The sequence below is a fragment of the Mya arenaria genome, chromosome 9, assembly GCF_026914265.1.
Source record: "Mya arenaria isolate MELC-2E11 chromosome 9, ASM2691426v1".
Lineage (NCBI taxonomy): Eukaryota > Metazoa > Mollusca > Bivalvia > Myida > Myidae > Mya > Mya arenaria.
This window is the reverse complement of record NC_069130.1, coordinates 49,148,516-49,166,602: the sequence shown is the minus strand read 5'-3', so window position 1 is coordinate 49,166,602 and position 18,087 is coordinate 49,148,516. Positions and strand designations below refer to the sequence as shown.

Below are 18,087 nucleotides of genomic sequence, written 5' to 3'. Positions count from 1 at the left end.
AACTCAAATAAATAGAATGGAACGGCATTAATTCATACTTATGGTGTCAATGTATAACATTCACATGTAAAAAGGGAGAATTGTTACCATAGTGATTATGGTTTGTCTTGAAACACATAAATATGATCCCTTAAGCAATTAGAAAGAGCATAAACACATATTCAACTGTAAAACAGTGATCTGAGAAAAATGCCCCCCACTCACACCCCATTAAAAAAAAAATTGGATGAAAATCTAGCAACTAATTTATATTGGTGGTGTCAGTCTCTCCCTTTTACCCAGGCCATTGCAGGTTCAATCCTCACCAGGGGAACTTTATCTAGCCCTTACAAAAAAGATACCAATACTGGGTTCTACCCATGATAAACAGACATGTAAATGTTTCAAATAAGCTTGTTGATGTCTCCACAATCCAGCTAAACAAATAAGTATTAACTTCTATAATTATATTTTTAAGCAAACTGGAGGATATGGAGCAGGATATTCATTTGAAAAACATCGAACGATTTGGCAGTTTACCGCATATGTACAAGCCATAATACATGTACCAAAAATCATGATTCCCCCTAGGACACAACATTTGGGTAAAATAAGGCAATCTAATACATACAGTGAGACAATTCTTCATGATGATTACTCTATATTTCAAAGTCAGTCAGACCCCGCATGACCAATTCATTAACACTGTACGAAGAAGGCTTTTGATGAGGAATAAGATCATTTTTCAGAATGATTAAAGACCAAATGCGGTCAGGGAACTCATGACAAGTTTGATAACACTCCTGAGCGCCTTTGGTGAGAATTTTTTAATGTTTCATCGTGAGCATGACCAGTTTGTTGACACTCTTCTCTGTAAAACCACAATAACAATTTTGCGTAATTTGCCAAATTAATTAATCTAATTACCTCAATCTTTGACAAAGAAAAAAGGAATTGTCCATCTTTAACGACATACTTAAGTAATGAATGTTTACTAGTTTTTTCATAGGTCAAGCGCAACATCGTCACATCATTCTATGATAACAAAGAATAAATAAATCATTCTGTTTTATATAAATAAATAGAATTTTATACAATTAATGTTTTTAGTAATAAAATACTGACAATCTATTTATTTATAATATGAATTTTCCACTGTTGAGTTACCCCGTGAAAATGACACATTATTATTCAAAAAATTTGTAACACCCTTAACATAATCCTCCTTAATGCTGTTTTATGGGGCATGATAATTGTTTCTTTTACGACATAATTAATGTCATAAGCCATCAATTCATTTTTTATTTGCCTTAACAGGAAACAATAAAACTTAACCCAGACTTTGACAGTAAAGCACAGACATCGATGATTTAATAAAAATATTTTTTGGCAAAAAAAAATATGCTTAATTTGATAAAATAAACAATATTTGATAAATATTCTAAATGCCTTTTTTATTTCCTATTTTAATTATTACACTCTATTGAATAAAATTGGAGTCTGAATTTAATAAAATTGGAGTCTGAATTTAATAAAATTGGAGTCTGAATTTAATTCACTCATAAGTAATGAACTATGGTTCCAACAGTTAAATTCATGGAAATAACAGCAGATGCATAATACATGAGCTTTATCAAATTTGTTTATGATTTATGCCTAATTAAAATTATATTTGAACATTATCATTACGAGGTGACAATGAAGTAGAAATCAGGAGCGCTGTGAGGCCAATGCCAGGGCTTTTAAATAAGGGACATAATTCAATGACTATTAAAGCTAGAGTTATGGGCTTTGCTGAACCTTTGCATATTGGCTATGGGAACATGTGTACCAAGTTTTGGTTGAATATCTTGAACAGTATTAGAATTATGGACAAAGTTAAACTATTAGCTGATGCCCAAGTGACAACACCATGACTATCACAATTCTCCAAATTGTTTCCTTAACCCTTTGCATGCTGGGTAAATTGTCGTCTGCTCAAAAATGTCGTCTGGTTTATTCTAAATTTCTTTCAATTTACTTAAAACTTTGGGGATATATTGACTGAGTGGCAAACAGCTTGGAACCTGACCAGGCGCCGAGTTACTCGGCGTCTGGTCTGGTTCCAAGCTGTTTGCAAAGCTTTTAAAATCGCCATCAGCAGCTTAAGGGTTAAAAGAAAGACAAGCTTAAAAACCAGGAAGCAATTAATCGTGATCATCTGATTATATTATCAACTCAATTTTAAGGCCTCAATGGAAGATTGCAGTAACCTCCTAAAGGTAACACAAGAATATAGATCAGTTTTACAATCCACTCAAAAATATGTCACTTAAACGTCAATCAGTTTTGAAAAATACATGATTAATAATTCCGGAAATAAAATACACAGGTTGAATTTAATTTTTAGGGCCTCAATGGAAGATTGAAGTAACTACCTTAAGATAACACAAGAACTTAGATCAGTTTTACAATCCACTCTAAAATAAATGTCATTAGAACCTCAATCAATTCTGAAAACAAATCTTGGTTAATGAAATCTTGGTTAATGATTCCGGAAACATAATACAGGGGTTGATTTTAATTTTCAAAATAAGGAGAACATTTTTTTCTTCATAATAGGGTTAACGGCAGAGGGTAACAAAACCTAATACATCCCAATGCAAGATAATTCCTTATAGCATTTATCCCACAAATTCTAATCCTTCCTTGTTCCTTCTATGCAAAGTTCTCACTCGTTGACATGTGTCCAACAGCTGACGGCTGGCACCATAAACGAGCAATTAAGTTCGCTTAAAACAAGAAACAAGAAATATCATGACTTAGTGTTTTTTCTTATGTATGTTTATTTAAACAGTCCAGTATGAACTAGAGGCTTCCTCATATTTGTAGGGAATATTTGACTTTAGTTATAGCTAACCTGGGAAATACACAATAACAGAAATAAGATTTAAATAAGAAGTTCAAAACATGTGCATTTTTGCTAAAGAATTTTACCTCTGAAAAAAAGTGATGTTTTTAAAATGAAATAAAAAGAAAAACATCTTAAGGAATAGTTTTAAAGAGCAGCCAACTTTAATCTCGTTCCAAGAACATGGCCTGCAAAGCACTGCAAAAATGCTAACAACGAATATTCCATGACAATATCAAATAAATATCAAAGTAATAGATACATCATTTTGCATAATATCTTCTGAAAATATCATAAAGTCTGCTAAGAACAACTACCACACATTTTTATGGCCTATTGGATAGTATTATTTTTTAAATTACATGCAAAAAGGGATGAACATTTATTTAGGTGTTAGTTAATGTGTGAGGTTAAAGACATTTTTTGATACTTAAGAGGTTATTTGTTAATGTAGGTCTGTTATACAGGTGCAGAGTGCCTATGGCACATGTGTACCAAGTTTGATTTCAATATCGTGAATGACTTTAAAGTGATGGCCAAGATTAATGATTTTTAACAATGGCCATACTGATGACTACAACACCAAGGCTATGACACTACCTTGACATTTTTTCTTCATAACAACACACTAGCCAAAAACTTTAAGGTCAATAAAACATCTTGGTTACTTTAATAGTATCACAAATTTCTTTTTATAGATAAAAACAAGACCTGTCATTTTTTTGGGGGGTAAATATAAGTCATCACTTCCAAGAATTATAGATACGAAACTACAAACCAACAATACACTTCTTGATAAGATAGTGACTAAAAACAGTTATCTAAACTACAATATAGCTTCAAGACATTTAATTAACAGATCAATTTATCTTTGTCTATGTGAAATGTAATTGTTTCTAATTGAAATATTCTGGAATACCCTATTAAAGCACAGTAAACTTGCCTCAATGGTTCAATCTCGGCCAGCGGCATAGCTCGGCCAAGTTTATAACGTCTGCACCAATTATGATATTGAGTCTTGTTTTCACCAGTTTAGCAAATTTCAGCAATTTCATTCAATTTTTGCAACTGATTTTAAGTACATGCATATGTTCATACCGCTGAAACTGCACCCTTGACTGTGTTGTTACCTTATGAACGGGGGATTTACTTCCAGAATACTGAATACAACTAACTAACGCCACCCCAAGCAAGCCTCATAAGACATTTGGTACCTCAGGTGTTGGTCTTTCTTACATTTTTTTTTTAAATGCCATATAGATAAAACTGAAATTCATTTGACAAAATAACTAAAACTGAGCATAATTTGTATAATTATGAATATACTAACTTAAAATTCCGACAGCAAATTGTATATTAAATTAACATTATGCCAAGGGCATGTGACAGCAAAACATTAACAGTCAGATTTTGCAAAGTCAATAATGGCAAATTGATTGAATAACTGGTGGAGTTTAGGAAGCAAATGACCAACAACATGTTTATAGCCAAACGGCTATTGGGCATTTCAACCGAAAAAAATGTTCCAAATGTTTCCAATTTTCAAATGTTCCAAATTCTTGCTGGGTGCGGCCTTTCAAACAAGGTTAAAAATGAGTACATGATGCAACGGACACTCACCTGGGTAAATCATGCCACCTGAAACATGGAAATGAAATATGGATATGATTATCATGGGAATGAAATATGGATATGATTACCATGGGAATGAAATATGGAAATGAAATATGGATATTGTTACCATTGGAATGAAAAATGGATATTGTTACCATGTGAATGAAATATGAATATGATTATCATGGAAATGAAATATGGAAATGATTATCATGGAAATGAAAAATGGATATTATTATCATGGAAATGAAATATGGATATGATTATCATGGAAATGAAAAATGGATATGATTCTCATGGAAATGAAAAATGGATATGATTCTCGTGTAAATGAGATATGGATACAGTTACCATGGGAACAAAAAATAGGTATATGATAAATGAGAAAAATGGATTTTACTTCCATGGAAATGAGAAGCATGGATATGATTACTATGGAAATGATTACCATGGAAACAAGAAATATGGATTTATTTCCATGGCAACGAGAACTAAAAACATGATTACCATGGAAACAAGAAATATGATAATGATTACCATTGGAATTTGATTGCCAAAAAAATAAAATATGAACAAAATTACCATGGCAACAAAATATGAATATGATGGACATGATATATGGATATCTTTGAAATAAGATATGGATATGACTATATGAATATTAACATGATAACCATGAATGAAAAAATGGCATAAATTGTTATTATGATTAAAAATAAAGACAATATTTTCATAAAACAACAATTCATGTAACAATTATAGATGGTACAATAAATTCACATAGTGACTATCATACAAAAAACATGATACTTTTATGTGACTGCAAATTCTTTTCCTAAAATATCTATCATTATTATTAAATTCCAAATTCCAAATGAAATTATATTTAGTTTTATAATTGAGTTCTATACATTTAAATCTATTTCTAACATTTCTTAAAATCGGTAAAAGCAAATAGTCAGTCCCCAAAATATTTCTTTTTTAGACAAATTGAAAATATTCTTGCATGAACTACATGACACGGGAACAAAAACTTTCCAGCTCATGTGGATCAACAGCTGATGGATTTACTATGACTTACATAGGACAAAACACAGTCAATAAAAACACTTTATCACTAAACAGTCATAAAACAGTAGTAGTTTATGAGTAAATGCAAATATTTATTAAATAATGGGTGATTACTGTCCTAACTTGTCAATTATATACAAAAAATGTGATGTACAACACGTTGACCCACTGACTGGATATGTTAATTTACTGAAAGCTGAGTTTTTTGGAAAAATTTCCATCATATATTCCATATTTAAGAACCACACCAGTCAAAACCTACATTTCATAATAGATTTTGATGGCATTTAATTTCAAATATAGGTCATAAAAACAAATAAATTTGACAGGGTACACATTAACGTAATCATTTATCATTAGAGTAAATAAAAACTTTCAGTAGTATTGTAATTTTTTACTAGTCAATTCATACATCAAATTGGCTATAAAAATAGGTAACTTGGTCGGAATTTGACATTTAACATGTTAGTTGAACTATTTTAACTTTAGAAATCATGCTTATTTGCATAATTCATTAATCAAATATGAAAGTATTCTTGCTGTCAAATGAAAAATGTGGTTCAATGAATAAAAACAATCTTTAACAATCATAATAATTATGACTTATTTAAAAAAATTAACTCATTACAAAACAAATTTATTTTAATTTGACAGCCCCTTCATGTTGATGATGTCGTTGACCTATAGACCTTGTTTAGTAAGGAAACAACAATATTTTGAGAATGTCCGTCGTAATAGATTCTTCACATGGAAATGTTGAGTAGTTCACTACAACAATAGCTATTATAATTATCTTAGTGCATAAAATATAATGTTGTAAGCATAGTTGATCATGGGGAAACACAGTTTTAAATGGTAATCCCTTAACATATTAAGTCCATAATAACAATAGTCACATACATGTGCTTACAATAAGTAATATTCATGTTCTTAAATATTTTAAACACCCTTTAATGCTGGTATTTAGTATCTCCAAAATATTTTACAGATGATTAAAACACTTGTTTGACATACTACGGTCATTTTGATCTTGACCTTCGACCTACTGAGCCCAAAATCAATAGACGTCATCTAGTGACCAATGTGTATACCAGTTCTCAAAATTAAATATATCCCTAATTATAGAAAAACAAAAGTTGTGCTTAGCTTAATCCTATAATAAAGAACTAACGTTTCGAAAAATTGGGGCGCGGAAAAGAGAAAATTATTTCCACAAAAATCCTTTATCTTACCTCCACTCAAGTCCCCAAAGACGTAATAGCACTGTTCCGAAAAGGTGATTTTGTTGACCGTGTGTCGAATGAACCCAGCTTTCAGCAGATTACACGCATACTTTCGAGCGTCCCTCCGATCAGCGAACCCCTCTACATGAGTGAACAACCATTCCACCAGATCTGAACCTATGGGAGAGAATTAATTGCATTTTAAAGAAAGTAAATAAATAATTGGCCTTTCAATTGGCCAGCTTTTGACTCAACACTTCCAAAAAGACTATCCACTTGAGTAAATTCAAATCCAGATTTCATAGTTTTGAACCAGGAGCAGAACTAGTAAGGCAAAACTAAGCAGTGTGAAACATGCAGTATTCAAGAAAGAGACTATACCATGGACTCTAAAGGAGCAAACCAGCATCATACAAAATTAAGCCATGATGTGGTCTAAACACACATGGCCTAACAGACACTCAATTGGAGACAGACAACATTGCAAAGCAGCAAACACGAGTTATGAATATGTCAAATTTTTAAGAAATTCTTTAAATGCAAATAAGTTTGATAATATAAAATGAAACAAGAATATTTTCAGTTCTGTAACTTAATCAGTTTTGTGTTTCTAAGAAATGCTAAATTTTCCAACTGATGAGTACTTTTCATCAGTCAGCACAGACTTTCATGAAAAACCAATGAAGTCAGAGTATGGTCAAGGGGAGGTAACAATCACAAAACAATTGAAACTAGATATAACAAACAGACATATTCTCAGTTAAGGGGAGAAAACCTCATCAATGAAGTACATATTGGAATTAGCCGGTAAAAAGATGACTTTTTTGCTCAATTCTTTGCTTGTTTGAAAAATTTCGTAGAGGAGGAATTTATTGGATGACTTTTTCTCAATACATTTAAAAGAGGAGCTATAATTCTGAGAGTGCAATACAATCAATACTGAACAGTCAAATAGTTGATATAACTTACATTTCCAGCCAATGGAATCACCTATCAACTTTAAATAAGTACGATACCATGTTAAAATGAAAGATTAAAGAACATGACCCTTTACAACTAGATTTCTCTAGACTCTAAACAAAATCACGCTTTTGGATTATTATTTACTACCTTATTTATTTTATTTTGGTAAACAAGGTACAAATAATTTTATGAATGCAGTATAACTGTTGTCGTCAAAAATCTGAATTAAAAGCAAGAAATGGAGGAGGCCAAAGCATTTATATCTATCACAATAAACATTGATTTTTGACAACAAGCTACATATTTCAAAGCCTGACCCCTTCCTTACCTATGAAAGCATTAGGTATGGTAATTTTGAGCCACATCCTGTCACGAATCTCAAGGCCGGAATCTGGCGATGCCATCGCTTTGACGACAGTGGCCATGTCCGTGTTGATTGTCAGGTTAAGGTCGTCAAACCCTGGAAATAAAATTTAGTGTTATTTTTATTTTATACATTATTCGTTTTTGTGTATTTCTATGTTTTGAAACACATTTCAGAACCCTTATCTATGGGACGCAATTCATGCCATGGTCAACAAATAGGCTTGAAGTGAAATAAACTATTCTGACATCCTTCCAAGATTCTATACATTAATAAATATATATATATATATATATATATATATATATATATATATATATATATATGCAGTGTTTTTTCGGCCCTTTTTGTTGACCAAATTTCCCCTCCTGAAAAAGTGTATATTTTTCCCAGGAAAAAAATCCCCTTGAAAAATAAAATAAATAAAAATAAATTGACCTCTAAACGATAAGCAATTGTGCCAGTGAGCTAACGCCAATGGTCATCAGGTTATTTTCTAGTCAACCAAGAGGCTACTGCTTCATTATTAAAACCAGAGTTACAACGGTCCTAGCTGTACACGTTTCTTTTGTCTCTTGCAACATGTGTATCTTGAACAGTTGTCAAGTGCTTGCAAAGGTTAAAGTGATTGCTCACTGCCGATGCCGACAACTATGATTTCCCATTTGCCATTTACTTACTCTCAGACTCTGGTATTGAACTAGATATTGATGAACTTGTCGACGTCATGTTGCTGAGCGACGGACTCGGCACTCCCCGTTGCAGGTACTCTTGTTTTAGCGCTGTCGTATGTGCCACCCATGCGGAGGGGTCAATGGGCCGTACTGGTTCCTGTCGAGGGACGGTGAAGTAGCCTTTGGGGTTTGGGTCCCAGCATTTGGCTACAACTAGGGTGATAGGCCTGGAATAGAACAAGAAATTTGGTTTAAATAATTTTTTATACAGATAACAGATAAAAAAAAATGGACTTAAAGAAAAACTTGTGAATGCCCGGTGTTCAGTTCAAGTAGGGGGCTTTCATTTAACTGGTTGGAAAACATTATTTCACTGTCTGGAACAAGTGCTTGGACAACTAGTCGGACCAGGATGAATTACTGGAATAAGAAATAGAGTATATTTTCTTATTTCAGTGTAAAATTGCAATATATTCCACATAGTAAACACGAAAAGCTATATTTCACCTGTGTGTGTGCATACAGCTTGATCATTTTTAAAACTGACCGTGTTCTCAAAAATACTACCTCCTCTTGATCTACCCAACAATCTTGGCAACATATGCAAAGGAATATCACATCTTTCCTACACACAGCCTCATAGCTTCTTTGCATATTTTTACAAAATTGTAAAAAAAAATACAAGCCAAGTAGGAATCATGTATTGTTTTCTATGGTGAGAGTGGTCTTGTGTTATGGGTGTCAGACTTTAAACAAAGATGTTACTACCTCCTGGGATACTAGATCAGACACTTAAAATGATTTATATAATTTCTCAGCTGTCTTCAAAATCAAGCTATTATAACAACATACAAACTATAAACCTTGATTGCCAGTTTAACACAACCCCCCCCCCCCCCCCCCCACAAGACTGTACCTCAATAACTGGAGCGACTATTTCACATATTTTACCTACCCAGGTTTCTGTACAGCCTCACGTAGTGTGCGTACAGCGTCATCATTGCTCATATTCTCAAAGCTGACACCATTGACCTCCAGAATCATATCTCCTGGTTCAACCCGACCATCTTGTGCCACTGCTCCCCTGAAAAGTGGGACGTAAGTTTGCAAAAAACCTTTTTCATGAAACTTTTTCATTGAATATTTATAAGGCCTAAAAAAAAAAATTGTTTGGTTAGGGTTACATCCTTTTCAAAAATAGGTAGGGTAGGTAGGCTTTTTATTTTATTTATTTTTTTTTTTTTATTAGGCTTTATATAAGAATGTCATTTTCATCATTGGAGAATAGTGTTAAAGTTATCTTCTATATAAGCAATTAAGGTTTTAAACTAAATATTGAAAAGAAAAAAAAAAGATTTTTTTTTTTTTTTTTTTTTAGTTTTTCATTTTATTTTTTTCAAACTGACTATAAAAACGTTAGGGTCGGCGCCTATTCCGTAGGTAGGGTCGGGTAACCCGAACCAAATGTATTTTTTTTTTAGGCCTAAATATTATTTTCTTCAACCACACACTGATTGTCATTTGGTTATATTATTTTTCATCCACACATCAGATACCCTTTTAATGTGAATTTTACATGAGTACCAATCAATATTATATCAAATTTTAAGGTCAATCTTGTTATTTCTATAAAGGGGGGTGGGCAATTTGAAAGCTCTCATTCTTCATTTCACAATTATTTATGATCACAATTATATCTGAATTATATAATACCTGAACATAATCATTCCTGTTCATGATCATGACTGAACGTTAACATTCCTCTACATACGCCTTAAAATTTCTGTATAATATCAGTACCTTTTCATTTCAGTATGTTTTCAATCCTGTACCTTATTATTCTAAACTTTGTTGTCATTGTGTTACATATTTCACCAACAATCCTGATAAGCAAGAAAGCCTAGAATTCATTGTTTTGCTAAATAAAGACATTAATACCCTTTCATTATGGATCCAACGTAGATGCCCCCATCACCTCCCTTGTTGCTCTGACCAACAATACTGATACCCAAGAAGTTCACAGTGTCTGAAACAAAAAAGGATAATTTTGACATCACCTTCCAGTTCTCCAGCTTGGCCTGAAAAGCAGGGTTGGGCACTCCGCTGCCCTTTTCCAGCACCCTGCTAACTTTTTTACTACACCCTGCTATGCCCTTTTGTTTGAGTCAATTATCAGAAATAAGTATAAAAATAATAAATATACCTTATTTTGAAACTTAAGTAAAGATAACAGATAAGGTATTTATTACAAACTCTAAGTATTGAAAATACAAAATGTAGTAACAACAGATAAACAATAAGAATTAAACATTGGCCCTTGCAAGTGCCCCATTAAGGCTCATTCAGTACGCATCAAATGTGCCCTCTCTGAACTGGCTGGAGCATTGCCTTCTATGCAAACTTTCATGCAGGAAAACATTGTTGAATCAATAAAATTAAGAGACATGTCATTTTTCTTGAAACTATAAAAATCATCCTAATTAAAAAGCATACTAAGGATCAAGAATTTCAGTCCACTGATGTAAAGTAATGAAGTTCATGGCTGCACTTGCAAGTTCAAATAAATTTGTTTAAGCAAGCAGTAAAACAATCTTTTATTCAAATAAAATTTATTAAATTCATTTACTCAGAATGGTCTATTTCAAACAGTGATATAATATAAATATTGACTTCCTCAAGGCGGACAGTGCATATCATCAACAGAAAGGAATATTGTTGACCAAAGCATTAGGATACAATCTACTTTCTCGAGAAGATTAGTGTCAAACTAAATTGGATAAATTCAAAAGAAATCCAAAACAAATTGGACTATGTTCTAGGGACTCAAAATGGTTAAACCAGTCTAAAATTATCACTGAGTAATGGAAATAATTTGTCAAGCCATTTCCATCATTTTTTGTATTTTATTTTATTTTATTTTATTGTAATTGCAATTGACCATTTATAAATGTTACTTAACATACTTAAAAATGAACTTATCAATGAATCAGACATAGAGTGACTTATCATGTTGTTGTTTTGTTATTTACAAGTAATTCTTCAATGAAAAGAGAAAATGTAATACAAAATAATTTCGACCATATTTTTAGAGAATAAAATAGCAATAATCGATTGCTTGATTACGCATTCAATTATTGCAGACTTCAATCGTGAACAACATTGATTTTCAAATTTCAGTACTCGATCAACGTTTTATTTGTACTACAAACTCATGTTGAAGGTTACAATGTTAAGAAAACATACTAAACAAGACAGAATGCAGTATTTACCCATGTTGAAGGTTACAATGTTAAGAAAACATACTAAACAAGACAGAATGCAGTATTTACCCATGTTGAAGGTTACAATGTTAAGAAAACATACTAAACAAGACAGAATGCAGTATTTACCCATGTTGAGGGTGACGGTGATGATGTTGAGTGACATGGTGGAGTCTGTGATACTGGAGAAAGACGACGCCTGAAACACAAGAACACCATATATTTTACATGTAGATTCACATTAATCAAATCACATTAAACATAAGGGATGCAGCTGGACCAATTTTGATGCATGTTGAGTGACATATTCTTTCATTTTTTTTAAAGGATATTCGGTTGATTGTTTATAACTTTGTTAAAGTAAACAAGATTCTTGTTAACTTTCAATTATTTGATAATGTGCTCATGTATTTAAATAAAACAAGAACAGCTGAAACAGTTGTCTTAAAATTTGTTAGAAACATTGCAGATAACAAATGTATTCATTTAACTTCCAGAGCAGTAGTTTCAAGGTCAACAATGAGCACGTTAAAAAAGTTCTTAACACTCGGCCCATTGTTTAATTAAGATACTCTGCATTTAGCCTTGACTAACCCGACTGATGGGAGGCAGCCTATGTTTCCGTCGTCGCTTCTTGAGGCGGCCATATCGACTGGATGACCTAGCTGTTGTCTCTGTGTTTGTGGTATATCTGAAAATTAAAAAAAAAGTGAACATTTTTAATATGCATTTTGAAAATATCAAACAACCATGTTGACTGAACTATCAAGTTGGTGTCTGTGTGCTTGTAGAAAATCTGAAATACAAACAACTTAATTTGTCTATATTTATTCATTTTGGCTTAATTGCGTGAACAGCTGTTTGATTATAATTGGATCACTCTGGATTCTATTTTCTGGGTAAATACCAGTATTTGTATTGATTTTGAGAGGCCATGAATGACAATGTTTTTTTCACTGGCAGTTTTCAAACTCACAACCTTTTTAAGCAGGAGTCAAACACAACTCTTAACCTCAATATTATTCCTTAACTTATTTTTTATTTGATGGACAAATCCGGATTTATACATTTTTTCTAAATCATTTTATGTCAACATTGCCACCAGATTTGTTAGTTTTTACGCATATTTCTTTTATTATTTATTGAATCTTTTTTTTTTAAAGAAAAACTTCACTGTCATACTGACAAGATATAATTTATGAATTATGCTTTTACAATTAGTAAAGGAAATCGCTCATGTTTTTGGACCAAAAATAAGTTTTCCTTGTAACGCATCTAAAAACACTTATTTCATAATTATTTTACTCTATATTGTAATTGCAGAAAAAATACAATTATAGTATAAACTAGAACTCCGCGAGTCGGATGTGTCGCCTGACGAATTATTTACTGTCGACATTATAGCTGTTAGATTGGCATTTTATTCATTTATAGACAATGATGTTGCCATTTAACTTTCAAGTGTAGGTGGCATTTGAACCCTCAATCAAATATACCTACGGAATAAGTTTCAGGTTGAAACCTCCTATAGTTTACGAGATATGCCACGGACAAAACCTAAGCAAGAAAATTAACAAAGGGCAATAACTCTAAAAATATGGCAGCAAGAGTAACGGTTCTTGTGCACTGCACTTGCCCTCAATGAGATCTATCTAGCTATGAAGTTTCAAGTTGATACCTCTTATATTCTTCAAGATATGCCCCGGACAAAACTTTAAGCATGAAAATTAACAAAGGGCAATAACTTTAAAACTAAGAAAGCAAGAGTTACTGTTATTGTGCACTGCACTTGCCCTCAATGAGATATATCTAGCTATGAAGTTTCAAGTTGATACCTCTTATATTCTTCAAGATATGCCCCGGACAAAACTTTAAGCATGAAAATTAACAAAGGGCAATAACTTTAAAACTAAGAAAGCAAGAGTTACTGTTATTGTGCACTGCACTTGCCCTCAATGAGATCTGTCTAGCTATGAAGTTTCAAGTTGATACCTCTTATATTCTTCAAGATATGCCCCGGACAAAACTTTAAGCATGAAAATTAACAAAGGGCAATAATTTTAAAACTAAGAAAGCAAGAGTTACTGTTATTGTGCACTGCACTTGCCCTCCATGAGATCTATCTACATATGAAGTTTCAAGTTGATACCTCTTATATTCTACAAGATATGCCCCGGACAAAACTTTAAGCATGAAAAATAACAAAGGGCAAAACTCTAAAAATATGGAAGCAAGAGCAAGAGTAACAGTTCTTGTGCACTGCACTTGCCCTCAATTAGATCTATGTACATATGAAGTTTCAAGTTGATACCACTAAAAGTTTAGGAGATATACCCCGGACAAGCGAAAATGGGACGCGGACGCCGCCGCTGCCGACACCGCCGCCGCCGCCGACAAAAGTAACCCCTATATGTCGTCTTTTCAGGCGACACAAAAAGTATGTTGGTTTTAGTGGGGTGTGAAACCTTGTCAGTCGAGTCAAGAAAAAAATAGAAAACAGGCGCCCTCACAATCAGGCCACCAGGAGCGATGGATATTTTGATGTTTTAACAATACATTGATAACATCACATAATAATGTCAATCAATTTATTACACAACAACAAAGGTGATATCCAATAAAAATTGTGGTCTTCAAAGATTTGAGCAAATATCAACATTTGCTGAAGGGTTCCAGCTTTTAGTATCTTAGTTTTTACTCTTCTAATAATTTGCCATACTTTATTTAGCCATACAAATAAAAAGTGTTTTTTTTTTACAAAAACAGGAGCAAGTCCCTTTAAATATCAACAATGGAATTGTCATAAATTAAATGTGCCCAAAGAGACGTAAACATATTTTCAATCAATTGTAAATATGACTTTATTTGTCTTAAGTCTGGACGCTGGAATATTTTAAAAACAAGAAAAATAGCTTCCTATGATTTATCCCCACCAAGTCCATTATAAATCATGCTTTGTCATACAGAATATGTGCGGTTTTACAATTCACTCTCAGACTGAATCAATATTGTACTTACAAAGAATGAAAAAAAAATACGAAAGCCCTCATCAGAATCAACAGACTGTGATCAATCACTCGATGCAGACAATCAAACGGCCTCTTGAGCAGACGGAAAAAATAAATGTTTGCTAGATTTGAGGATATAACGGACATAGAATGATTAAAATATGAAGACAATATGTATAAATAACCATTTTGAAAGAATCTCAAGTTGATATGAAGCACGGACAATAAATATTTGCCAGGTTTGAATTTCAGACATGGAATAATTAGAACATAAAGACAAAGACGAAATTACCATGCAGGAAATATTTTTCACAAAGTTATAAAACAAAAATCTTCAAAAATAACCAGAAAACAACACTATCAATAACAGAACATCCCGATTTTCAGGAAACTTTTCTGATTTTCAGGAAACTTTTCTTCGACATTAGCTAATGATCAATTATCACACTTCTCACAAACTGATATAATGCTTTCCATTAAGATGTTTTCTAATTGAATTTATCAACATGCTAGACTTTGATTTCAGATGTTTTTCTCATAATTACTTACAGCTCAATGCAAAAGATTCAGATGTTATTTTCATATGATAAAAATGTAAATTTTGTTTTTATAATACCATTCTTTTAACAAGAAATAGGCAAACACTTGCAAAACTCCTCATAAATGCCAAAAATGTGGCACAAACTGAATTTTACAGGGCCTATTTTTTTTTTTAAATGTTGAAAGCTCAAAGTAAACATAATCAAAGCATTGGAATTCTGAATATGACTTAAATCTTGTTTAAAAATGCAGTTATGAGGCAAAAATGCATACTGGTTATACAAATTATCTAAATACCAAAGAAAAATCCTGCAGAAAAATGATTCAGTTCTTAGCCAAATGTTCTATTTCAAATTCATCTTCAAAGTTAATGCAAACTGTCAGTACCTCCAAAAAGGTTTTATGTTAAAAGCTTCAACTAAGTTGGCAATGAAATCTAACATGATAGAGACTTCAAAGGGACGATTATCCCAGGTTATCAATACTTATCAGTTGTCTGAACATGATCAATAAACATTGGAAATGGACACTACCAAATCCTTCAAAGAATATGATTTTGATTTTACTTCAGGCATAAAAATAAAATAAAAATGTTTTTATTTATGTATTTTTTTGTTGTTATGCTTTATAAATAAATATTGGAAATGGACACTGCCAAATCCTTCAAAGAATATGATTTGATTTTACTTCAGGCCAAAACAATTTTTTTTTAATTTTTTTTTGTCATTTTTTTTTATGTATTTTTTTGGTAATTTGGCTTTATGTAAGAACGTTATTGTAATCTTTGGAGTATTGTGGTAAATTTTTCTTCTGTTTATAGCTCTAAGGTTTTTAATTTTTAAATTGCAACACACACATAAAAAAATACCACCTGACTATTTGAACGGAAGGGTTGCGCCTAATTCGTAGGAAGGGTCGGGTAACCTGAACCAAATGTATTTTTTTTAGGCCTCATAATTATAGATAAATGCTTTCCAGTTATTTATTTTTGGAACTATTTCAACCACAGAATTGGGAAATAGGGAATATTTCCAGACATTGGGAGAATTTAAAATCATGCAAAATAAATTTGACTCTTTTTTTATATACAATATTCTGAACAATTCACTGTTTAAGCTCTTTTGAGAAAATCTTGTTTATTTTTCAAAAAAAAAATCATAATTCTTTTACAGAAGCAGTCTTTTGCACATTGGGAAAAATTTAATTTTGGTGTGAAATTTGGCACTTTTTCAACGGAAATTGCGATATTATAAGCGCATGAAAGTCTGATGAACTTATTTCATTATTTAACTTTAAGTAGTCTTTATGGTTGTTGTTGAAGAGATAGCAGGTGGGAAAAGATAATGCGAGAGGCAAATAAGGGCAAGGGTCATTTACTCTTGCTGTTATTTCGACCAAACACCGTGTTTCTTCCAAGTGCCCTTTCATGGGTTTGACAAGTACTGAGTATTCCAAGCTTCCTAGTGCAACTACTGAGCACTAGGTGAGAGAGCTACTCTGGTACTGTTAACCACCTTTGGTAATATGCACTCAGTGATTGAACCCAGGTCTTCTAGCACCAGGCACTTAACAATAGAGCCGTCATGGAGGTCATGTAAAATACCTTGCTATATGTAACTTGTAAACAAATTAGACTGAAAGAACCAAGATTATTTTCAGACATAAATAAAAGTTGTTTTATCAATTGAAAATTCTTGAAATGAATTTAATGATATGAGGCAGTTAAAACTATTTTAACATCATGTTTTTCTTATTCCATGACTGTGGTTCATAACCATATGGACAATTTCTTTTGAGACAATTCCATCACTTTAAAATCTAGCTATATTTATACCTGTTGAGTGCTTTTGATATGGAGAAGCTTTTAGATTCCAGATCACTGTTCAATATTGTGGAATGGTTTTCGCAATTTATTTTTTATAGACTGGTTATCCTTTTTATCTCACCTGCTCATTGTATCATCTTCTGAATCGAAGAAACTTGTGGTTTCTAGATCACTGCTCATCATCGTGGAGGATTCATATGAGTGTCCATGTGGCCGTCGTCCCGGGTGACGCATGTCCAGTTTCGCATGACCGTTCAACCTTGGTGGGTGGGCTGGAAAAAAAGGAGCAGTCATGGGTTTTAGTTCATGTGCAAGATTGGGCAGTGTTGAAAAAGATGAAGCAGTCATAGTTTGTTGTTATAAGATTGAAGAGTAATCAGTTCATTGTCTTAAGATATGGCAGTCCAAAGATGCATGTTTAAAGATGAAGCAGTCAATAGTTTGGTGTTTAAAAAAGGAGCAGTGAACAGTTATTGGTTTAAAGATGAAGCAGTCAACAGTTAATTCTATAAAGATGGAGCAGTCAATAAAATTTTGTCAGATGTATTAACCTTAGCTTTCTTCTATTTTAAAATATTTTCAATTTATTTAACAGAAAAAAATTATATATAACTAATGTTGTGATTCATTCCGTTTCTACGAATTTTTAATGTTTCAATTCAAAGCTCGAAAAACT

At 32.4% G+C, this 18,087-nt stretch overlaps 1 protein-coding gene across 5 annotated transcripts in view; it reads right to left on the bottom strand.

Annotated features, from left to right (window-relative positions):
- LOC128202655 (segment polarity protein dishevelled homolog DVL-2-like) overlaps positions 1–18,087 on the bottom strand; it is a 51,256-nt gene that overhangs the window by 23,951 nt on the left and 9,218 nt on the right. For 4 of the 5 annotated variants that reach the window (XM_052903685.1, XM_052903686.1, XM_052903688.1 and 1 more), the window contains 9 exons: positions 17,533–17,683; positions 12,633–12,729; positions 12,168–12,237; positions 10,717–10,804; positions 9,734–9,862; positions 8,785–9,005; positions 8,069–8,200; positions 6,787–6,954; positions 4,490–4,507 (listed from right to left, as the gene is read on the bottom strand). In XM_052903685.1, coding sequence (XP_052759645.1) covers positions 4,490–4,507; positions 6,787–6,954; positions 8,069–8,200; positions 8,785–9,005; positions 9,734–9,862; positions 10,717–10,804; positions 12,168–12,237; positions 12,633–12,729; positions 17,533–17,683 — 1,074 coding nt within the window. The remainder of the gene's footprint in view (positions 1–4,489; positions 4,508–6,786; positions 6,955–8,068; positions 8,201–8,784; positions 9,006–9,733; positions 9,863–10,716; positions 10,805–12,167; positions 12,238–12,632; positions 12,730–17,532; positions 17,684–18,087) is intronic. The other variant, XM_052903687.1, reaches the window with a different exon arrangement.